This window comes from Falco peregrinus, chromosome 1, assembly GCF_023634155.1.
Source record: "Falco peregrinus isolate bFalPer1 chromosome 1, bFalPer1.pri, whole genome shotgun sequence".
Lineage (NCBI taxonomy): Eukaryota > Metazoa > Chordata > Aves > Falconiformes > Falconidae > Falco > Falco peregrinus.
The window spans coordinates 51,628,366-51,653,383 of NC_073721.1; the positions used below are offsets into that span (position 1 = coordinate 51,628,366).

The 25,018-nt window shown below is 44.4% G+C and overlaps 1 protein-coding gene across 2 annotated transcripts; it reads left to right on the plus strand.

Moving 5' to 3' along the window:
* The first annotated feature begins 1,226 nt into the window (after positions 1-1,226).
* On the plus strand, positions 1,227-22,738 carry LHX2 (LIM homeobox 2). Of its 2 annotated transcripts, none has more exons than XM_005231418.3 (5): positions 1,227-2,242; positions 4,964-5,169; positions 5,898-6,280; positions 14,316-14,521; positions 21,940-22,738. In XM_005231418.3, exons 1-5 carry the CDS (start codon positions 2,015-2,017, stop codon positions 22,225-22,227), a joined length of 1,311 nt encoding a protein of 436 aa, XP_005231475.1. In that variant the 5' UTR covers positions 1,227-2,014; the 3' UTR covers positions 22,228-22,738. The 2 variants fall into 2 exon arrangements, with proteins under 2 accessions (XP_005231475.1, XP_027634112.1); XM_027778311.2 differs by having other exon boundaries at positions 4,967-5,169.
* Positions 22,739-25,018: the final 2,280 nt, after the last annotated feature.

Genomic DNA, 25,018 nt, shown 5'->3' on the forward strand with positions numbered 1-25,018 from the left:
ACAGCTCCACTAATGCAGAATTCTAATCTGAATTAAAACATGAACTTCCATTGTTTCCAAGGCCTGATTTTAGGACAGTCTTTGGATAGTTCCCACAGACACCAAATTAGCTTGCATTCTGTATGGTTTCTTGAGGGGTCTTGTGGCTATTTCATATGCATTTCTACAAGAGACACTTTGTTCTCCTCTGTGACATGCAAATGTATTTAACTACTCAGAGCAATCCCAACAGAAAGATGATAAAAAGCCTAGATTATTGCAAGAACAGAACATGTAAAACCAGCGAAGTTTGACTGCAAATGGAGTAATTCAAATTTTAGCAAAGCTGGTCTGAACTGCACTACACCTGTAAGAGGCAAATCACTATGTCAGAAAACAACACCTAACAGGAATACACTAAGTGATGTAATAATTCCCAGCCACGGATTAAGCAGTGTGTCTCATGATCTCAAATGTGCATTCAGATTTACCTTCCGTTGTGCTACCTTCCCCAACATAATTAGAAGTGTGATATTTGACATCTTTAATACCAATTAGGCCTTCCTTACTACCTACCTTCTGGATAAATATTTAGACATCAGCCACAGTTTCCCTGTGTACTCTTTTGTCTTTTCTGGAGACTTCCTGAAGCTTCTCCTCAAGTTCAGAGACCTTCCTGACCTGGTTTTCTTAAGTCTACTGAGAAACAGAGACACGGAGAGCCCTGGGTCGGTGGAAAGCTTCACGGACTCGAGCGACACAAATTATTATATTCTAAGGGGGAAGATTTTTCATAATGAGCATTATTGGGTGATTAGCAGTAAGTGTTTGGGGTATCATGATCTCGGAGTGCAAACAAACTTTTGACCCCCCACTTCTCCCGCGCTGGAGGCGTTTTCCCCGACAGCCTCTTTGTTGCTCCAAGGCGTGACACGTCGCAGAGTGTCACCGGGCGGCAAACGCAAACCTCTGAGCGGGTGCCGGTGCCGGTGCCGGCCTTCAGCGGCCGCCTCGGGCGCTCCCGGGGCCGCGCAGCGTCCGAGCGGCGGCGGGGAGCAGCAGGTGGGGCAGCGCGGGCAGCGCGGGCAGCGGGAGCAGCGGCCCCGCGCCCCTCCGCGCCTCCCAGCCCCGAGCACATGCCGGCGGGCCCGGGCGCGGCGGCAGCCAATGGCGGCGGGGCAGGACATGATGTCAGAGGGGCTGTAGAAAAGGCGCGGAGCCTCGCGCGGCGCCCGGGCTGCAGACGCGCCGCTCGCAGGCACCGCGGCGGGCGGCGGCTCCGGCTCCGCCGCTGCGCTCCCCCCCGCGGCGCGGCCGCCTTGCGAGCAGCCGCCCCGGGCCCCGCGGGCCGCGCCGCTTTAAGGAGAGAGGGGGGCCACCGAGTGCCCGTCCCATCTGGTGCCCATCCAACTCTTCCTCCTTCCCCTTGGCTTTTTCTTTTCCCAATGAGCTCCAGCGGGCTGGGGGAGGAGCGGGGGAAGGAGCAAACTTTGCCCCTGAGCTGCCGCCGCTGCCAGCCCTCTGGACTGTGAGTGCGTGCGGTGGGCATCCGCCCCATCCTCGCAGCACCAGCCTGCTCTCCGCCTGCTGCAGCCTCCCTCTCCCTTGCTTTCCTCCTCTAAATTTCGCACAGTACGATGTAGGGGGCTTGTCGTTATTGTTTTTTTATTATTATTTATTTCTCAACGAAGATGGTTTAATTTTTTAAATTTCTATTATTTATTAATCCCTCCCAACCGTAAACCTGTCCAGCCTTCTGCCAGCTGGGCCAGAGCATAAAGCCTGGGACCGCACCTGGGGCAATGAGACCTGCACTGAAGAAGCCTCCCAGAGGGATGCGCCGGGGCCGCGCAACAGACTAGATCCAAGCCCCGAAGCTTACACCACCAGTTACCCCCTCTCCCTCATCCCCTTCGCCCGCCTTTTCTGCACCCCATCCCCTTGCAACCTCGGATCAGTGCCTGCGCTGCGCTCCGAAGACCTTTGCCGGGGTGAAAAGCCCGGTGCCCAAGGAGAGACGGGGCGGCCGTGCTAGATGCATGGGGGAGGGCTCCGGTTAATGCAAGTTCTGGGCTCGTGCAGGGACCCCGACAACTGTCAGCAGCAGCAGCAACTCGGGGCCTCTTCCTCTGCTTCCTCAGCGATGCTTTTCCACAGTCTGTCCGGCTCGGAGATGCACGGGGTCATCGACGAGATGGATCGGAGAACCAAAAGCGAAGCACCGGCCATCAGCTCGGCTATAGACAGGGGAGAGACCGAAACGGTAGGAAGCGAAGGAATGGGAGTCATTCAACCCCCTAAACATAATAAACCCCTCAAAGATAGAGCTTTTCCCTTAAAATAAGAGATCGGGGGGAAACGTGCGCAAATCAGAGGAAAATTAAGCATAAAAGCACCCCAAAAGATTAAATAAAACCGTGGGGAAAGGCATGAAACTGTTAATTATTAATAATATGCATAGTAATAGTAATGCTTGGGTGGAATGAACGGTACTGGTCTTGCAAGAAAACAGAAAGATAGACCAGCCTTTTGGTAGCGTCCAGGAACTCCTTCCCTTCCCCCAGCCTGTCCGGCCTTCCAAAGTTTTTATGAAGAGGCGAAGTATGCTTTTATACAGATAACATTTTGGCACAGGGAATTTTTTGTCTGCAGAATGGAAACACAAACACCAAAGAATCCAATTCTGTATTATTTTTCAGGTATAATATCTACACTGGCGTATTCTTTATAGCATTTATATATAAAAAACTCCAAACAAACAACTTCTAGTTACTTTAAATTATGATTTTAAAAAATAATTTTTATATTAACACTGGTTTTGCAAACATAGCAAACAGAACTAGAAGATGTGTTTCAGGCAGACGGATGGATGCACAGTTGTATAACTTTACCACTTTTTATCTTATGTCTGCTGATGCGCAGTACTTGTGTATTAATACATTTAGATAATAAAAAGATGCATCCTTCTAACCAACGTTAAGCTAGCAAAGTGGAAGAGATTTCTGAAGTGTGTTAACTGATTCAACGTTTTATGTATACTACTTTTTCGTTAAGAAATGATAATTCTGAAGTGAAATCACCCCTTCCTTTGGTTAAATGCTGCCTTGTAAACTGATAGGGGCATATGCAAGAAAGATGTCTGTTCTCGGGTTTTGAAACTTCATCAGTATGTGTTATTTCTTTTAATGCTATGTAGAAACCTACTCAAAGGTGACAGTGAGAATATTTAATCCGGAAATACTGGCTGAAAAACAGCCTTTATACTGTAAGGGTAGGACGTGATTTCTTATTTAAACAGTTCTGGTTTTCTTTGGAAAAGTTAGTATTTCTCCGTGCAATTTAACAGTATCAAACGATCTTTCCCGGAATAAATATCGTGGCGTGAGACCTTTATATATCTATATATAATGTGTACACATACACATGTGTATATAAGAAATAGTGGGACAGAGTGCTGGATCCTTAAATACCATTTCTGGATCTCAGAATACTTTTCTTAGAGGAAAAGCAAAGCAGAAAAATTGTATTTCATTTAGAGTGGATTTACAAGAAACTATTTTGGTTATAAAACGATCCCTAATCAGAGTTCAGTTAATGCCTTAAAGAAAAAAGCTATCAGTGCACTGGTGTGGCTGACGTACCAATGTAGTGCCATAATTTTATTTATATGTAGTTCTGATAGTAGGAATGGTGTAGTGCAAACAGTGCTTATAGCGATGGGATTTTGTGATGTCTGCAAGTACTGGATGAAAGTAATCGGTCTAGCATGTGCTGAAAAAAATAGCTTCAGTTCCTTTCGATTCTTCCCTGTTAGTTCTCTTTTCTTTTTGATTTGCGCAAGGACTTAAGGCTGTAGAGGAGGTAAAAGTAAACAAACAATTCCCCCCGCCCCGAAGCAAAACAAACTGCGAGTTTGTCACATCTGTAAAAAAATGTTTCGGGTTCTCTTGCACAAGAACAAATCTGCAGTGTGCTTTTGTGCAACGCGGATAATAGTAAGTTTGGAACGAAGTGGACAGCAGCGCATTGCAAGGTCTGCCACAAACACTGCTCCACTCTGAGCCTCCCCTCTTGAGTACTGGTTTAAGGTGCCTGCTAAAATAAATAAGCGTGCTTAAACGGTTTTCGATATTTTTCTGTCTTTCTTTTTTTGGTAAAGTTGACAGAATATGTATGTGTTTGTTTTTTGCAGGGTTTCGATTGGATTGCGATGTGACACTAAACTATTAAATTATATAGGGGTTACATTTAGTTTTATTGCTTCCAAGTTTATCCCAACATAATCTAAAGTGCTCTGTTGTTTTTTCCCCCACTTTCTTTCCTACACGTTTCCCACTATTTCGTTTTCTTGATAAAACATTCTGCACCTCGGATTTAGCAATGCTCATTCCCTCCGTAGTTTTATTTATTGATCCCTTTAGTCCTTTGGGTCACAGCAGATTTGGATACGTGTTGTTTGGAACCAGCTTGCAAGGAGAGCTGTGTCTGTAGCACTGTGACTACTAGGGGGTTTGATCGTAATTCACTTGGAATTTTATAGCTATGAAAATACACACACAGACACGCTCCACATACACACACTCATAGAGCAGTAACTATGCAGACACTCTCAGTATGTCCATAATAATACATTTTAGAATTAACTATCTGTGATTATTGCGCCTGTTTGTTGAACAGCATCTTTTCTTGTTCTGGGGCTGGAAACTCAAAAAGAAAAAAAAAGCTGGGTCTGATCCGGACGCCTCCCCTAAAACCCGGGGTGTTTTTCTTCTCGCCTCGCCTCCCTCCCGCCCCTCCCGGGAAGGTGGGCTGCTGCCGGCCCCGGGGACCCGCGCTGTCGGGGCGGCCGGGCGCGGGGCCCCGCGCAGCCAAGCCCCCGGCAAGGGAGAGGGGAGGCCCGGCCCCGGCCGGGCAGGGGGAGGGGGAGCCCAGCAGAGCGCAAGTTTCTCCCTCTCGCTAACGGTTTGTAATTGTTTTCCCCCAGCAGACCATGCCTTCCATCAGCAGTGACAGGGCTGCCCTATGCGCCGGCTGCGGGGGGAAAATCTCCGACCGTTATTACCTCCTGGCTGTGGACAAACAGTGGCACATGCGCTGCCTGAAGTGCTGCGAATGTAAACTGAACCTGGAGTCCGAACTCACCTGTTTCAGCAAGGACGGCAGCATCTACTGCAAGGAGGATTACTACAGGTACAGCCCGCCCTCAGCCACCAGCCCGGGGGGGGCGGGGGGGACCTGCTGGCGGCCCCCCAGGCTGAGCAAACCCCGTCCTGAGGGGACTGCGGAGAGGGCCCGTGGGCATGCCGCCCCCGTGGGGCAGGCTGTGGGCTCCTGAAACCTCCCACTGCAGGGGAGGACTCGTGGTGGGGCTGGACCCACCCGTGTTCTCGGGAGGGGGCACAGCTGCCACCAGCCTGTTCGCGGATTCCGGGGGCCTCAGGCAGCGCCCCCCCCACAGGCTTTCGGGCTGCGAATGGGAATGAGGGGCCGAGGGGGCCAGGCGTGATCCCTGCCCGAGGCGAGGACACGGCCAAGCTTGGAGCCCCCACCAGAGGGCTCGCCCGGCCGCCCCACGCGTGCCCCTTTGCGGGGATGCCGGGCTGGGGCCGACCCCGGGCAAGCTGTCCCGGCCGGCGGCGGGGCTCCTGCGCCGGGCCCGAGCCCGCTCTGGTCCCGGGGAGGCTGGCGGGGCGGGAGCTGCGCTGCGAGGTGGGGAACGGGTCGGAGACCCCGCCGGCCTGGGGAGCGCGGCCGCTCCGCAAACGTCCCGGCGTTGTGCAGCTGCCCTGGCTGGGGCGGCCGCCCCGGGCCCCGCAGCCCCTCTCCCTCTGCCGCCCTCCGGGCGGACCCGACGAAGGGCGGGGGGGAGGGGGGGGGATGCGCCTCTCACCGTCTTCTCTGGCCGTTCTGTTTTGCAGGAGGTTCTCGGTGCAGAGATGTGCGAGATGTCACCTGGGGATTTCTGCCTCCGAGATGGTCATGAGGGCCAGGGATTTGGTATATCACTTAAATTGCTTCACTTGCACCACTTGCAACAAGATGTTGACCACCGGCGATCACTTTGGCATGAAGGACAATCTGGTGTACTGCCGCCTCCATTTCGAGACTCTCATCCAGGGGGAGTACCAGGTGCATTTCAATCACTCGGATGTAGCCGCTGGGAAGGGCCCGGCTTTGGGAGCAGGCTCTGCCAACACTTTGGGACTGCCTTATTACAACGGCGTGGGGACTGTGCAGAAGGGGAGACCCCGGAAAAGGAAGAGCCCAGGGCCTGGGGCAGATCTAGCAGCCTACAACGCAGGTAAGAGACCCCCATCTTCCCCCAGAACAATTCAAACGGTTTGTTTCTGTTTGCTTCCAAAGGGGGATTTCCGTTTATTTTAGCTTAAACCGTTAATAATAGTTTAGCTGCAGCATAATTATTGAGATCAAGTGCTGTCAAACTGCAATTACAGAAGCTAATATGTTAGCATTTTTCACTTCAGCTGGAAATAAAATGTTTTGAAGCAAGGTCATCTGATTAAGGAGGGGGAGAAGGGGGAGTCTAGCCTGAAATAAAATCTGGAAACCAGAGACTGTAAGTTAGCACTTCAGAGAGCTGTGAATTTTCTTTAGTAGCTACACGCAAAGGCTGCTGATGGGTGAATTGTTCTGCCCTTGTCCTGAGCTCTTGCAACTCGTAGTTTTGGGAGGGAAGAGCGAGGGAGGAAGGAGGAAACCGGCTGTTTCCCACGGAGCTGCCGTGGGAGCGAGTGGGAGTGCAGGCGGCCGCGGAGCCAGGGCAGGGGCTGCAGGCAGCAGGTGTCCTCAGGCCGCCTCGAGCTGCTCGTACCATGGCACTTTCGGCTGGGGGTTCTGTTCGTCGGATGTGGCTCCAGAAAGAGTCGGGAAACTCACAGCATCCCCTTTGCAAAGCCTCCCCGCGCCGCAGCCCCTGCCTCCTGACCGAGAGCAGCAGCGGGAAGGCAGGGAGCGAACCTGGCAGCAGCCGCCAGCCTGCAGTCTCTGCTCCAGCCCTGCCTCTCGGGCGCTCTGCATTGAGCTGCAAACTTTCTGATGTGTTTCCTCGTTTAACCTCTCCACCACCACAGCACTGTAATTTTGCAGGCAAAGGAATTCGAGTACTCTCGTGCCCCCCCACCCCCCATCCCTGCTTCCCCCCTTCCCCTCGCTCTTTCACCCATGTAACTGCCCACCAGAACGGCTGCGATCACTGGATCTTCCAGCCTATAACGCAGCACCGCTCCTTGCGCGCAACAAGGAAAAGTGTTTGGACAAAAGAAAATTCTTAGATCGTGATTTTATTAGAAGAATTAAAGGCAGAGGTGGGGTTTACTTCAGGCTCGAGTTTCCCCGCGCTGCGCGCCCAGCCGCCCCGTTAGACCCCAGAGACGACGCTCGCTTTGCCTCCTTCGTGGTGCTGCTGCAGTGTCGCCTGCGCTTCTCCGCGGTTCCGGGCTTGTTTGCTTTTTTTTAATCTACGAAGTTCAGACATGTTTCCTAGGGTGTAGATTTGCCTTTAACACCCAGCCCCCATCCCCCCGCCCACGGAGAGGGCGTTAGGTAAAGTCCGTGTTTGTGGGGGTCTGTTTGCAGCCGCACCTCTGCGCGCCCCGGCCGCAGCTCGCAGCTGCGGGATGCGCTGCGCTTCTGCCCGCCCTGCGCGGAGCGGAGCGGGGGGGAGGGGGACGACGAACACGCGTGGGAGAGCGGGGGGGGGTCTCGGGCGGGCCCGGTGGTCTGCCAGCACCGAGGGCTGCGGGCGCGGGGGAGGCGACCGCGCAGGGAGAGAGAGGCTGCGGGTGTTTTGCGCCTAAACCAGAGTAACAATAGCGACGAAACTGAGTGGTTTGCACTGAAAATGGCAGGGAGAAAAGGCGCATCCCTAACTGGCAAACGCACCTCGGGAACAAAATTGCCAGCTATTATTGGTTTAACTAATTACTGAATAATTTGGAAACAGAGCAAGAATCAGTAGAAGTCCCGGTGGTGAAGGTTGATGAAAGGTGTGTGTGCAGTGTTCTCGCGAGTAATAGTTGAGCTTTAAAACATACATAAAATATGCATCTTGCCCGTTTAAAAACGTCTCCTTTTTGGAGGTATTAGGTTTTAATTGTCCTTCCGCTGTCTCCCTGCTCAGGGCAGATGTTCAGATTCAAAGGACCTGTAAACTGAACCAGCGGCATCTGTCCTGGATGGGAGCACAGCTTGAAGAAGTCTTACTGCTCCCTGACTTCCTAGATAAACCGTCTCTCATTATATTTTTTAAAATTCGTTTTCAAAATAACTGCCCTTCGATTTTTTGGTCTTTACAATTTTTGTTCAGAGCCTGCAGCTGAAGAGATTTTCCTTGAGGAACCTTTGGCTTCTTTGCTTGAACTATTTATCTACTTAACTATTTATTAAACCAATAATCGACTAATTTATACGATAATAAGTGCCATTGATCTTGGAAATCAGACCAGGTTGCCTGCCCGTTGATGTAAAATTTCACAAACTGGCAAATTATTGCAAAGCCTTCGATTTGGTGCCTTTGAAAGGGAAACCGTTTAAAAGTGTGATAGCTTCTTTTTTATTTTTAAATGGAACTTGTCATTTCCTTCTCAGAAATGCACAATCTTGTCCTCTGAGGGATCTGTTGCTGATAGTTTGTGTAGAATACTTTGTGTAAATAAATCTACTCCCAGAGGTGATGGGAAAAGGGGGACCTGTAAACTTAGGGGTTTAGGTAGAGTTGAGACTGGAATTATTTCGTAAGTTGCAGCAAATATTCATCTGCAACACGAATTGGACTGACTTTTTTTTTTTTTTCTACTTAAACGAGACTCTGCACGGGGATGATGGGTTTTAGATGTGGATAGAGCCTGACAAGTGGAAAATAGCTTAGAAGGATGCTGAAACTTCAAAAAGATTTCTTTTTCTTTCTTTCTCCTTTCTTTTCTTTTTTTTTTAAGCGTGTTCCTGTGATCATAATTTCTTCTTTCACTTGTTGGAATAGAGTTTGATGGGTTTTTTAGGTCAGTAAATCAATGGCTGAAAGCTTGCTGAACACAGAAGCACCTGTAAAGAATTCTGAATACTCCCTTTGTGCATTAGACCCCAAACCTCCCACAGCCTGCTGTATTTTGTTCATTTGTACCTGGTATGTCTTTAATATGAAGACACTAAAATATCCCCGCAAATGACAGATGTATTGCGCAAACTTGGGGCACGACGAGCTGGTAAAATACCATGATCTGTGCAAACGGCGAAGGTTGTAAGCTGTATTCCCCTCCTTTCCTAGCAGGAAGATGGAGTGTTCCAGTAGGAAGGTGCCCGAGCGCCCGGGCTGGGTGCGCGCCCCCGGCGATGGGGACGGGGCGGCCGGGCTGGCCCCGCTCCCGGCACGGGTGGCCCCGGGGTGCGGGGGCTGGGTCGGCCTTTGTCAAAAGGCTGGTGGGTTCTCTGTGTGTGTGTGTGTGTCGTCGCCGTCGCGCCCAGCCTCCCCCCACCCCCCCCCCCCTCCCCCCCAACAAAAAAGAGGGAAAATGCCGGGAAGTTGTGAGGAGCGGGTTTCTCCTCTTCGTCGCGTCCCCCCGGACGGACAGCCCAGAACAAGCTTTCCTGTGGCTGCCGCTACCGAGCGGGCGAACACGGGTCGCACCTTAAAAACGGGGGTCTCGCAGCGGCCTCCTAAGAAAAATAAGAGTTCCCTCCTTCCCCCCCCCCCCCCCCCCCCCTTCCTCCTGCTTCTCTCCCTCCTCCTCCTCCTCTCTGCCCCCGCCGCGGTCACCTCGCGGGCTCCCCGGCGCGGTGCATCTGGCCCCTCCCCGGGGGCTGGGGCTGGGGTCGGGGCTGGGGCAGGCGGAGGGGCTGGGGTCGGCGCTGGGGCAGGGGCAGAGGCAGGCAGGGGGCCGGCGCTGCTCGCTCCACGGAGGGTGAGCGGGGGGCCCCGGGAGCGCTCCCTCCCTGCCGGGGGTCCCTGGGGAAGGGCGCGGCGGGCCGAGCCCCACGGGGAGCGGAGCGGCCCCGCCGCCAGCCCCTTCCCTCGGCCCGGCGGCAGCGAGGAGCCTGGCTCGGCCGGGACTGCCCGGGTTAATCGCGACGCTCAGGGAATTACCGCGCACTCGCACCAGCCATTCACGCCATTCACTTGGCTTAATTGAGGGGAAAAGCCCCGCACGGCCGGTGCCGCCGCGGCCCCGCTCCGGACCCTTTGTTCGCCCGCCCCGGGCGCCCCCTCGGGGACGCGCCGCCCTTCTGTCGGGTCGGCCGGGGGAAGGAAGGTGGCTCATCCCTGCGCTGCGCCCCTCTCCCGGCCTGGGGATGCTTGGCCTGGGAGGCAGTCGCTCCTTCAGACGGGCCTCATCTCCCCCTTCCCAGAAACGCTTCCCGAGCTGTCACGATTGGGACAGCGCTGCCTTGGCCGTGGCTCGGGACCCTCCTCGCAGCGCTGCCAGGCACCTCGGGAGCAGCGGGGGGTACCCTGCCTGCTCCCAGTGCCACAGCTTCACCCCCTTCCACCCCAGCTGCAGGGAGGAGTTCAGGAGTCTGCCTTCACCAAGTGTCTCCTTCCACCAGGGAGAAAGACTGCCTCTGCTCCTGCCCCAGTGCCGTTCGGAGGGCCCTGTCTCACTTCTGTTGCCTTCAAAGATGCGGGTGCCACAAAGTCCTTTACACCTTCTGCCAAACAACAAACAGGGCTGCACCCCTGTCTGGTCTGGTTAATCACAAGTTCCCTCTCCAGGCAGCAGCAGGTTAAAACATCCCCTTGACTCTTATTACTGAAGGGGAGTGTGTCCCTGAGCCACTGAATATGGAGAGCTGATGCATGCACCAAATGTGTCTCTTGTTTCATCATTCTTTCAGAATCAGGATTAGTTTGCTTTCTTTTTGCGTAATTTAACATGTCAAACACAAGCTACTTGGAACAGAAGTTCCCCCAAAGGAAATTTACTCTTCCCTATCTTCTTCATGTACTATCTACTTAGCGACCTACCAACCACTAAGCACATGCTTTGCCCCAACATGTGGGGGCTCTGGCCATCTGGGTGTGAAATGGTGCTCCTGAGTTTTCCTTCTTCCCACAGTGTTTGTTACAAAGGTAACAGCATACTCATGTTGCTCCTTTTAGGGACACTGTTAGGCATTATTCTGCAGAGCATAGTTTGGTCACCAGTATCAAAATACAATGTTTTAATCTTAGTGTCTAGCGATGCTTTCTGTGGACATCACCATCTTGTGGCCAAGTGGACATTTGTGTCACGGTGCTGATGGAGGAGGCTGCAAGAACTGGCCTCTGGTGAGACCAGCCGGAGGACTGGAGGGCAACGGCCTGGGTGTGGGGACTGGGGGAAAGGCACAAGGGCCTTAGAAATGTTCTAGGGACAAAAAAGAGACTTGGCACCACTTCAGAATTTGTTTTATCACAGAACAGAAATTAAACATTAGTTAATTTATGACTCCTCTATTCAACTGGAATTTTACCAATGGTATTTCTGAACTCCCAGCAGGAGCCTGCAATTGAATGGAAATCTTACGTGTGGATAGTTCAACAATTCCTTTGGAAGATACACAGGGACACCACAAAGAAAGGGGGGAAAAGTGCCTGAAAAACAGAGGGTTGCTTGAGGAGCATGTACAGTGTTAGTCTTACACCATGATGCCTTGTGCAGAAACTCATCAGCTCTTAAAACCTTCACATGCTTACATCCTTGGCCCATTCCCGTATCCCTGTGCCTGCAACGCCCATAGATATTTCAGATTCTGTGAGAGACGCATATAATATTAGACCTAATATAATACACTTCGGAAGATGTGCCAGGCATCGCAACCAAATATGAGAGGGGAATTGGCATTAACTACGAATATTTGTGTCTTATTGGGTGATGCCTGGGGGTACCCGAACCACTTGTGCCAGAAAACAAACAGCAGGCACCCTTGCACACTTTCAAATTCATTCTATAACTTTCCCCATAGAAAAGGACAATATGTTGCCAATCTCAAATGGTATGTATTTACTGTCATTTTAATATTATTTTTATTTAGTAGATGAGGAGGTAAAATTATAAGAAATTCAATAAATTGTTCATTGTCCTATCAGGGCTCGGATAAAAGCTGATACCCTTTCTGGGAGGGTTTAGAATCACTTTTATTTCCTTGGATCCTGAATGTGTCTCATTCTCTATGGAACAGGTTAAAATCCAGCTACTCGCAGCCCTAGGGTTTGTTTTGTTGCATATTAACATGAACAGACCTCAGTCCTTCAGACAGATATTTTGATGTGTTTCCTCCTAAGTCTCTGCCTTATTATTTCTGGGAGGGTTTAAAAGCATTTAAGATAATACACAGAGGTCTTTTCCATTACTAATATCTAAAATTCTGTGAGTACAGCTTAAAACCAAGCACTGCTTGGTTTTACATTTCCATAATAGAATTTGTTATGAGCAATATAATTTCAGTTACTTATCCCAGTATTCTTTACATCAGGAATTGTAGCTATGAAGGAGACTGGAGCACATGGGATGACCCCAGTTTGGCAACTACATCTCAGTTCTTGAACTCAAAAAGGTTTTGCTACATTCCATCCAGCTCCATTAATACTGCATTTTTACTATCTCCTTTTAATGTTTTAAATTCAGGTGCTTCTAGTCTTTCCATGCTGCAGGAAAACAAGCAGAAGTGCTTCTTGTTGCTAGAATTTGGCACAAGGTCCTTAGGTCTGGAAAGGATTTATACAAATGTACGCACATGCATGCACACACGCACACACATTTATATGTACAGCATAATTTTTTTTAAGCTGCTTTTTAAATTATAGGAGTACTGAAACACACAGAAAAGATTGAGGCTTTGGACACTTTCTACGCATCTATTAAACAAACATGCTTTTTGGTCTTAAAGCTCAATTTTTGCAGGCCTTGCTCTAGATTGTGCCATATCTTTTTGGAAGGCTTTGAGAAGCTGAAGTTTGCAAAGCAGCTACTGTACATGCTGCAAAACTGCTGTTTATAGAATCTGTATGCATTTTTACTTATGAGTACATGCAATTTGTGTATATTTTTAAAAACTTTTTTTTAATGTGTGCCTTTCAGTATTTGTATGTTTTCATTAGGGCTGAAACCCTCTGATTGATAGCATGAATTTAAAGTAAGACTATAAAGACATGTCTACGAGATGTACTCAGTTGTAATGAACCAGCAATAATGGGTAATTGAAAACAAATCTGGTTATGTGTTTAAGAAATTCACCAATAATTCACGTTTTTAAATATATTTTTTTTCACATTTTTGCATGCAACATAGAACAGAGATAGTAGTGATTTTTTCATTACTTTTAACACAAAACTTACAGGAAATGAAAAGGGAGTTGTAGGTATTGGAACAGAAAAAGCAACTAATGACAGTTTTTCAGAGCTAATTTTCAGTGATATCCTTGTGTTTTTTAGTGGATTTAAGCTCAGTCCTTAATGTTACTTTAAGAGTTTTTGTATGGTCTACTGTATGCACAAATAAATGAAAGACTGCTTTTGGTCTATGAGATTATTTTGCTTGGCATTCAACTTTTAATACTCCTTGATAATTATTATAATGTTGCTTGTTCATAGACCTCCTTTACAGGCTTTACAGTTGATTTATGCAAATGTATCAATCAGTGTCATTCAGTGATTTCAAAAGGATATAATAGAAATGATCATTCAAGCTAGTATTTGCAAATACTTTTTTTTAAAAAAAGGAAATACAAACATAAAAATAATTTAAAAGATACTTTTTGTTTGGCATGTCAGTGACGGACAGTATTAACAGCTTTATTTCTTTAGCTAGTCAAATTATAGTCATAATTTTCTGTCTGGTACCCACAAACTTTATTTCTTTTATAGTGTTTCATTTAATGGTCTCTCTTGTACTCTACAGGGTTTAGTTTGATGGAGGAAATAATTATAATTTTAACTGGTCTGTTCCATCGAGATTTAAGTGGACTGTATTGTGTAGCTCTCTTTGTACATTACAATGCAATTTATAGTGATACAAAGTACATTAAAACACTTTACAGAGTTGAGGACAGCTACTGTCCTACAAGCAGAAAGTGGAGGAAAGGCTGTGTGGAGATGGAGGGAAGAAAAAAGGAAGCAGACCTGACATTTTAAAAGCCATAAAGAGGCAGGTGAGGGTCCTTGCAGGCTGGTTATTGTAAGGGGAAAATAGAAGATGCAGAAATGGAGGGGAAGGCAAGTAGGATTTGTACCAGTACAATACATGCCATGGTATGTTATTTTAATTGCTGCACTCAGATGAACTGCAAACAGTGTTGGTCACAGAGCCATAGATTTACACTCCTTTTCCTCTTGTTGCCTCAAGCTTTAAGTTGCAATGAAAACGATGGTGACCACCTGGATAGAGACCAGCAATACCCCAGCAATCAGAAAACAAAGCGTATGAGGACATCATTCAAACACCACCAGTTGCGGACAATGAAGTCATACTTTGCTATTAACCACAATCCCGATGCCAAGGACTTGAAACAGCTAGCTCAGAAAACTGGCCTGACCAAAAGAGTTCTTCAGGTAAGAAGAACAGTCTTTTGCTTTGAAAAGTAAACAAAATACCAATTTTACATTTAGAATGCCATGGATTTTGCTGATTTTCCAGCTTTTCTTAATTGTTCTTACCTTCTGTGAGACCAGTTAAATCCTAGAAAGTATAAGAAAAGTTATTTCATTTCAGTGTCCCAAAAGCAGATCACTTGGGTTTTAATTTTAATGACAGTTGTGAAGGTTTAGGGCCCTGCTTGTTTTCCTGTAGTTAGTTAATTCTGGTGCATGTTTTACCTTCTAATCTGCTGTAAGAAAAAGTGAATTATTTTAGTTAGTGCGTTCACTGTAAACAGAGAGCTCTTAATTTAGAAATTACTGTGAATGTTTACCTTTATAAGAAATTAATTAGCACTTTGAATTTGTTTTATCAGGACAAGGAGGATATCTTTTCTTTCATAATTGAAGTGGACTTAAATTTAATTTTTCAAAGATTAATTTTTTATTCATAGTTTAGTAACAGAATGAAAGGAGACTGCATTTTAAAAGTACTTTTTCTCTGAAAGCTGGATTTTTCTTGCTTCACGGATATACACTCCGTTCGAACTATTATGGAAAGCAAAGGTGAGAATATTAGTTGATTCAGCTCTATTTGAATTTATAGTTCTGATTCAAGAAGTCATTTTTAATGGGCGCTTATCCAAATAGCTATCCCTAGAGATCAGTTTGGACATATAGGAGCCATGGCATTCCAGGTTCTATTGCTGAAATTTTTAAATGGGTCTTCATTGTAGAAAAATGCTTTTTGAGCTTCATAGAGACAGGTAGGGCTTAGAGACAGACTCCTGGGAAAACATTGTGGACAGTTCTCGCAAATTCATAGGCAAGTGGAGGGCAGCAGACAAAAAATATTGAGAAAAACTGAATTCACTGGAGAGACTCTGGACCTTGCAGTGTTAATACCTAAAGAAGGAATAAAGGTTTTGTAGGCTTCCCCATAAAAACTACTAATGAAAAACCGTACGTAATTACTACTCTTGGCTACGTTCTCCATAGCTGGATTTTTTTTTTTTTGTTTTGTTTTATGAGGTCGATTTTTGGTGGTGGAACAGATTCCTCCAATACAACTAGTGCACATCCTAACACTTGGTGTAGTGTCTCTGATAGCAGCTTTCCTTTATCCATGCACATGGGCAAAATAATTCACTGCATTCATCTATCCTTGTTTTGACATGTCTTTATTTTATCCTCAGAGTTTAGACACTCCAGTAATTCTGTCCATTACAGTGCACTCACACCTGAATTATCTGAGAAATTTCACATAGTGCATGAAGAAATGAGATCAGTATCTAGAAAGTGTCTTTTTGATCATCTTTCTGTTCTCTCTCCTCACTCCACACCAACCTGACTTCCATCTCTCTCTTCTTTCACCTAATGGGTCTTTCCTTCCATCTTTTTTCCAAGTTACTGTCTTTGTTTCTTCCTGCCTTTTCAGAATGTATTTCCTTTTCTCCCAAATTGGACTCTGTGTCTCTATTAAACTTCAGTTCCTCTTTCTGTTTCTTCATTGCTTCTGTTTCCACCCTAAACATATCACATCTTGCAGTTTTATGGTGCTTAGTGCTTCCACTTTGTTGTGGCAGACCCTTACAATTCCACTAAACTTTTGTTATTGTTTTGGTGATTTATGTTTCACTTCTTTTACTTTCACAGTTAAATAGTCCTTTATGTCTGGGCTCCTTTAGCTCAGGAGTGGTGGAAGGTAATAGTTGGTGAGGATTGCACCCAGAGGAAGATGCTGTTGGAGGCAGTTCAAGAAAACGACTCAGAGTGATACTTTGTCTCGGATTGCCTGAGTTTTCCAGTCTGCTATGAGCACCCTGTACTCCATACTCTTGGACTTTTTGTTTGAACCTTAATTTGGGCCAGGAGAAAACAAACTTGTTTTTTTTTGATTTTAGAACCTTTGTGCCCAGTTGGTTTATCTTTAACCTGTGAGAGGCAATTTTTCAAACACTGAAGTTCACCTGTGTGAGTTTCAGGGTTGCTCTTTGCTAGGGATAACTCTTCATGATGTTGGTTACTGATACAGTGTCACTTGTTAATTCTTTTGAGTCAGAAAGGTTGGCATTCTGGCTGTGTCACTTACTGAATGCGAAGTAATTCACCGACACTATTGATCTAAACAAGCATCATTAGTATTAGCCTGTCTTACATACTGAAGGTACATGGACTCCCAGATGTGCATGCACACTTGCCAGTAGCAAGAAATCTTCCACATCCCCTATGTTGTTACTAGGCGTGTTTGTAAGCTGTTGTATTTTCTGTATGTTCAGATCTCAGTTCAGCTGATGAAGGATCGTGGCTCTTTGTTTATCATTAGCAGAATATATTTTAATAGAAAACGCAAGGCAGCAGATCAAGAGAAACAGGGTCTCTTGTTCTGAAACGAGTGTACTTCCTAAACACATGTGGTAGAGTTCCTAGTGATTTAGGAAACAGCTGTAGTGCCTTTACTATATAGACAGTCCTACATACCACATTACAAGGGTACTTTGTCAATGAGCAGAGAATTTGACCATATTCTTATCGATCTGTGATAACGGATTCGGAAGACCTGACTTCTGTCTTTGCTTTATATACAATTAGCCATCAGCTATCCATGTTCAGAAATGGAATGGCATGGGAATGTAACATACTGCTTCATAAATTACATTCCCTTCAGTGGCTTTGTAATGCAAACTATTTTCTGTAAGTAGCCACATTAGAATCACAGTAAGCATATTTATATTTTTAACCCCTATTTTATTTATTTTCATTCCAATTTAGCTTTATATTTGTGATTCAATTCATATACCTCTTGTACAGCAGCTGGGGAACACAAGCCCGTTACTGTAAGCTATCATTCATAATTGAAGTGACCAGCTAAATGTGAGCTAACTGGCATAAATATGCCTCTTTTGGGAATGGATCTTTCTTTTTGTGAGTTTAGATAGGGAAGGTGGAAGTAGATAGCCCTAAGAAGATGCAGTTTCCTAGCTATGGGTATGTACCTCTTCTCTCCCCAGGAGTCTGGAATATGATTTTCCATGGCAAAAGCAGGTTAGGAACACAGAGTGTTATTTTTCAGTGGGTGTCTTGTACACTGCTTATTCTTTCTTGAATCACTCCCCAGTAAAAGTTGCTATGAAAACCCTACAAAGATTACTGCATTCATTTGGACTTTTGTAATTCAGCTTCCAGTAGTCAACAAGCATGAAAATTTTCACAATCACGCATGGGTACCCTGTGCTACCTTTTGGTGTAGGTTTGCTTTAGGCTAGCATCCTGCAGACTCTTTACCAAGCCTCCATTCATAAAATACCCCATAGTTTCCCTTTAACTGTGTGTTTACTAATTACAACAGAGTAATCAAAGTGTGTGTGCAATGAGTGAACGTAGTTTGCTTTGTGGTGCAACATCCTTTACATTTTTGTTTCTCCACTTACTAGTTAGTAAAATTCAGTCTCCAGGTAGCTGTGTGGATGAGCAAAATTGTGTTTAAAAATTTGTTTCTAGCAGAAGCTATTCATACAACTAATATGTAACAGTTGCAAGAACAGAGGTGCTACAAACAAGAAAATAAAGTTTTCTAAAGTGATTAGATTATCTCATTCACTGCAGTATCCTTTGCAATACTTAGCATATTTATTTTCAATACTTCCCTACCTAAGGGAGATGTTATTTTATTCTTCTTTTACTTAATGGGCATAAAGGGTTAGCTGCACAGAACACTGAAGAGGTAGTATAATATTTTAACTGCAGTAAATATTACTCTTGCCTAGCTGCGGAGTTGCCCAGCTACAGGTATACAGCCCCACTAACCAGGATGTGGTAGCATCAGTGGTGGGTCTCACAGCTGCTTTTATTTTTCAGTGGAAGTTTTGGTCCATATTTTCCCCTTTGATTTGAAACAGCTCAGCCTTATAATGATAGAGTTGGACAGAAAAACACTAAATACTTACCAATGATTTTGTTTATTCCTTAGTACTGAAGACCAGATTCCTAATTGTGTAATTGATGTGAGATAGGTCCTTCTGGAACAATTCTTTCAGTTACATATGTTTAGGTTATTATTTCTTTACTTTACTGTAGTACCACTACAGGTGCAGGGCCTGAATTGCCGATGTGAGCACACAGCGCTGCCATTCTGCATGGGCAGCTCCAACTTGCCAGCTCTTACACGCTACTTTGCACAGCTCTGAGTAATGACACAGGGCAGTAGAGAAGCAGGCCTACATTCCTACAGTTCAGAAAAGAATAGTTTTAATTCTTTAATTACGCTTCAATGTGAAATCTTTGCTGAGTACTGTCATATCTTAATCACATACCAGAATATAACCATCGCGATGCTTTTGTTATCCCTTTCTATCATAAGACAAGTTTTTTTCAGAATTTCAGTGAACACATATGTAGATGTCTTTTCAATAATAGTATGAATATTTATTATTGGACAATGTTAAAGAGCTTTATAACCATTAGCTGATTAACCTTGACAATACCTCAGTGAGGAAGAAAGTGAAAGTAGTCATATAGTCTCTATTTTTTAATATTATGTACGAGATTATGTAGTATTTTCTGTGTCTAGCATGAATTACCACTATTAAGGAGAGAATGAGCCATGTTACAAGTGCCACTCCTGAAAGCAGCATGAATGGCCATTGGTAAGGGCATCTGAGCACAGGTTTTCATATGTAATAGAAGATAAAGGGGAATACATAAACATCAGTATTTTTGCTCACTTTTCTTTACACACTACGTGTTTCAAATCACAAACAGAAAAAATACCATAGAGTCTCTTGCCCTGTTAAGGTTAAGGAGCAGTTGGATGTTTAGGAACAATGTAAATACACAAAATAGTTATGATGGCTTCTACGGTTTTATACACTTCAAACAAGAAAATTGTTTTGTGACTAGGAATGGAAATGTTACTTACATTTGGGACTACTGCATATATAAATATGGATATTTTTAATGAACGTAAGTATGAAGTTACACAGAAATATGTGTATATGCAACTGGACTAGTGGTTTTGCCTGTTCTGTTTCCATAACTATGGTATACGTACATATCAACAGTGGCAGTGTCTAAACTTCTATTTCACCTTCATATGTATTATCCTTTTTACAATTGCTAGAAGGTACATTAAAAAAAAACAACCCCAAATTACTTTGTGGGACAAATATAAATTATCTCTTCCTGAAAGGTAAAAAAATCACATAAATGTTCAAATTGCTGCTTTTCACCATTCCTAACTAGTTAGCGATTGAGACTTTGCAGCTTGAGTGACCAGAACAAACTGATTCGCTTCACTTGCATCCCCTGCACACGAGGCTCCTTGCCTTGCTCAGAACCCTGCGCACACTTCTGTGCCTCCTGCCTTGCGTGGCTCTGAATGAAGAGTCACAGGAGAGGACGCTGGTTGTGAACGTGTCAGGCAAAAATATCACACTTAGGTTTGCCCCATTTTGACCACAGTGCTGGTCTTTAACGGGTTTACCACTATAATGGACTGTGTTATCAAATCTTGAGTATATTTTTACCCGTGCTAGTTTAGGAGAAGATTTTTGTTTTCCTGCCATATATGAAAGTGAAAAATAGCCTTTAAACTAAGTGTTTTAACAAAGGGAATGCCAACATAAACTGTTTTAAAACTCTAAGCTTTCAGAAACAAGGACCTGTAGGGATGGCCATGTATGCATGGCCCACGAATGCAGCTCCTACAGCCACTGCTGGAATTTGCACATGAGGGTTATTTCCTTGTGGCATTCTCTGGAGAGAGTCTGAGAGGGAGGATGTGCACCTTGGAGACCCTCAGTTGGCCGAGAAAGCTTTCCAGAGATAAAGAAAGAGGGCTCAATAGGAGGAATTTTGGGCTGGAGCATCTATAGATGAGAAGAAACCCAGTTAGAGGAAAACCAGCTGAGACATGTTCGTCAGTCCTAGCTGCGGCTGGAAGCTGAGGGTGCCCACAGAACACCTCACAGGACTGCTTGCGTTACGCGTCGCTCCTGGTTAGTGGCCTGGCTTAAAGCGGATGCTATGGTGGGACCATGCTGCTTTGGAGTTAGAGGTCAGCACTTCCGTATGGGTTGGTGTGGCCTCGTGAGTTCCGTGCACCCAGTTTCCCTGCACAGGCCACAAAGGAGAGATCTGGTGGAGGTATTGTAGGGCTATGCAGATCCTTTCACTCACTTGGTTCCTTTCTCCGACAGATACAGAGATGATGAGGCTCATTGCATCTGGAATGGAAAGACTCGGTCCTATTCCTTATAGCAGGTCAACATGAGGACAGTAGGATCAAGATTGAGTCCATTGTAAAGGATGTAACAATGACAGGCCTTCTGATAAATAAGCATAGTGAAATTTCACCTAGTTTGTGGTAGTAAAGTTACCTGGTATCAACAGATATATAGGCTGAACACAGGGTATTTAATGACGTTTTCAAATTCGGTTGAAGTAATATGCTGTACCTGGGTTTCATGCAAGTTTCACAAATACATTTTGTTTTATCTATTCTCATATAGGTCAGAAAAATACTTTATCTTTAAACAAATCCTGCAGTCAGTGGAAACCATTATTAACTTGGACATAAATACTGAAGTTTAACTGAGAAAGATGAAGCCTTGCTTTTGTCCTTCACTCATAAATAATAATCAAATAAAACAAGAAGTAACAATCTTGGGAAAATTTCTGTATGTGGATATAATTTCTACTGAAATGACAGTTTTCAATGCAATGTGGGTCTTTAATACCACTCAAGATTCTTTTCCCAACATCATTCCAGTACTGAAAACATTTGAAAAAGGAGACTGGCATAGGTGAAGGGAGCTAAAGTGTTTGAGAAAGAGGAGTAAGAGATGAGTAAGAAAGAGGGGCAGTCCTTTTAGAAAAGTGAGACCAATGCAGACAATGAGACATCGGGAAGTTCCTGGGAGAGCTCTCAGGGCCTGCAGAAGGGCAGGTGCTGTGGTCTGGGTCACCAGCTGCTTACGATGGGAGATAGACTTGAGATACAAGGGTGCCGAAACTCATTATTTTATATTCTTCAGATGCTTGATGTCTGCCCCATCCAGACAAATACTTCTGGGATTGAGGGCAATCGAGGATTCATGCAGGCTGCCAAATTTCTAAGCATCTTTATACATAGCCTGAATGGAAGGACTCCCCTCCTCCATCCTTAGTCCACTCCTGTCCCAGGCAGACTGTTTATACAGGATTGCAGAAGAGGGAAAGAGGAAAGCTTAACAGGCATGCAGAGGACACTTCACATGACCGGGGCTACTTTTCTAACATGTTACCAGTAAAAACATCTTCCCCAATTCAAGCATTGGTGAATTTGTGAGTATGCTTTTGCTTTTCTAAACACTGCAGCTCTTTAAATGCTACCCTGTTATATTAAACTATTTCAGGTTTGGTTTCAAAATGCTCGAGCCAAATTCAGACGGAACCTCTTACGTCAAGAAAACACAGGGGTGGATAAGACTTCAGACTCAACACTCCAAGCAGGGACCCCATCAGGTCCTGCCTCAGAAATATCCAATGCCTCCATGAGTCCATCCAGCACTCCTACTACCTTAACGGACTTGACTAATCCTACTATGCCTACTGTGACATCTGTCTTGACATCAGTGCCCGGAAGTCTTGAGGTTCATGAATCTCGAAGTCCTTCACAGACAACTCTTACAAATCTTTTCTGATGACTCTTTCTTAATAATTTCTTTAAAAAAGAAATTATTCTTAGCTGAAATTCCAAGTGTATTTTAATAGAGGCTTTGAGCAACTGACTAACCACAATTAGGATGTCTCCTAAAAAAGCAGAAGGAAAAGTAGTGTTCTGGTATTACGGAGTATGGACTGAAGAATAACTTGGAAGATCTATTGCAACACAACATTTGTGTAACTGTACAGTTTTGTGGACTGAGCAAGGGAAACAGCAATTAATTTAAGTTGGCTAAAGCTTCTGTATTTTCAAAGACTGCCATGTGCCTTATATACTGTTTTATCTACATTCTTTGGATTCCATGTCCACTTCTCTCTTTTTCTCTCTGTATATTTATGACCAGGGCAAAAATGTTAAGAGTTTGTTACTTTGAATAGTCCTAAGCCTTTCATCAGTTGCTTTGTTGTTTTAGAATTTTAAGGTCAAAGTCTGTTCGAATACCAGAATTTGTAAAATCTAACCAGTAATAAAACCACTTATGGAAACTACTTGGTAATGGCTGCAGTTACATTTAACATTAGTGTCACAGTCAAGGTAGGCTGATTGTATTTAAAAGGATTAGAAAACTGCACTGCAAACACAGTATCTGCCTAGGATAAACTCTAAATATGATGTATGCATTCCTCCTGTTCCTGAAGTATGTATGGGTGAGAAATCCAGCGTGTACAACAGTCTAGGTATCTTCATTGTAGAGAAATAAATAACTGTTAGTTGCAGGTAGAAGCTATCAGATAATGTTAAAATTCAAACAGAAAAACTATGCTTAATTTTGTTGCATGAAAGAAACTTGACTTCAGCTAGCATTTATGAAAACAATCTTGCTTTTGTGCAAGAGGAAGCTTGTTCCATTTCATGGAGGAGGCAAACGGGGTATCCGACAGCTGTGTGGCCACAATCAGTCAGTCCGTTACAGAGGTGGACACTGAGCAATGTTTTCCCTAGGAAAAAGACAGAAGTATTTCAGGTTATTTTACAACACTGGTGGGCAAAATCGAGGCAAAATTATGTTTTATAAAGTCACAGCCTTACATTTTTTGTAATGCTTTGAAGGAATAAAAAGCCAAGGAAGAATATGATACTATCAATACTAAGCAAAGTGGTTATTCCTTTAATGAATATGGACTTTTCAATACAATTTCATTCCTTCTCCCCCAAAAATCTGTGCAGAATATAACTCATATTTTGAGGGGTTTTTTCCCTATTGTTTTTAAAGATGCTTTTCCGTAATTAAAGAAATACCTCAACAAATTTTAAATATGTATAGGAACGAGTATACACTATGCTGTTTGCCCAGTAGTTTTATAGATTTTGAGTGGTACATAAGATGCATATGGTTGTTCCTTTTCAACCCTGTTACAATCAGTTTATTTCAGTCAAATGTTAGGTTCTGTGTGGCTAGCGCTCGAAAACTAATCCGTCATTCCCATGGATCAAAATTGCTAAAAGATTATTCCAAATAAGCAGCAAGATAAGTGCCAAGATTCATGTTCTTTGCCCTTTCAGTGCATTGAAGATTATTTAGTAGGCCAGACACTTTGGTAACTATGTTTTGGGTTTAAAAGTGCTATATTTATTCGGCTTTCTCAGATGAAATTTGCCATTCTTGTACAAGCCAAATTCCTATTGAGATCAGTGACAGATCTCGGAGCATGAGGACTGTGGGATAGAAATGCTGACATAATTAGGTCATTTATTAACCTTTTTTACACTTCAGCTTAAAAAAACCCACAGGTGAGTTATCTGAAAAGCCAGAGAGTCCTAAAAATGTCCTAACTAGCTAAGATCTGGGGAAGGGATTACATTCTGGTCACTAAAACCAATAGGCTAGCATAGCTCACTAAGTTTATGCACAATGATGAAACATTTAAAAAGATAATTTGGATTGAATTAATAACGGCTACAGGTTTGGCCAAGACATTTTTCTTTATAAAATACATGTCTAATAAAGGAATTGTGCTGGTTAGTGCACTGTAAAAGAGTACATATCTGCCTTTCAAAGATACTCGGGCACAGAGATTCTGCTGTATGTAATGTTTTGTTCATTGTCAATTACCTTGGAGATTTTATTTTTTGTTTTTACATGCTTAGCTGGATCTTTTCTTGATTTAAAAGGCAATGTTGGTCCACTGTTAAATGGATACAGCCCATAATTATAAACCCTGTGTATTAAATTGTAAACAGTTTTAAAAAGCTGAATCCTGAATTCTTAAGTGTTACGGCAAATGTAGCGGATAACAATTCAATTGGTTCTTTAAAACGGCAGTGCTATTATTTGTGATCTTGTATTTTAACTACCTGAATCCACGTGGATGGAAATACATTTCAAATCTATTCTCAATATTGCCTTTTCAAATAACTGACATTTATGAAGGGGAATACTCTCGTGTTAATCTTATCTAAAACCTATAAGAGACAATTAGAGAAATTGTCTGGTTTAATCAAATCAGGGATTTTTGCATATAAATAAGAGACAATATTCTATGTAGGGTCTTTATGTAGGTGCATTAGGATTCACTCACTGGCTCCAATGACCTATGTTGTCCCCATGATTGTTTCAATCCTGTGGTATTGTTTGGTTGTTTAGAGCTTGTTGGTTTTGAATGCTGTACATTTTTTTACTACTGCAATCCTAATGTTTCTTCACATACTTGTACAGTTCCACATTTGATGTATTAGTCTGAAATTCTGTTAAAAACATGAACAAAAATGGAAATGATATTTCTTTGGAAGTGTATTTTTACTGTATATCTAATTTGAACTAGTTGAAC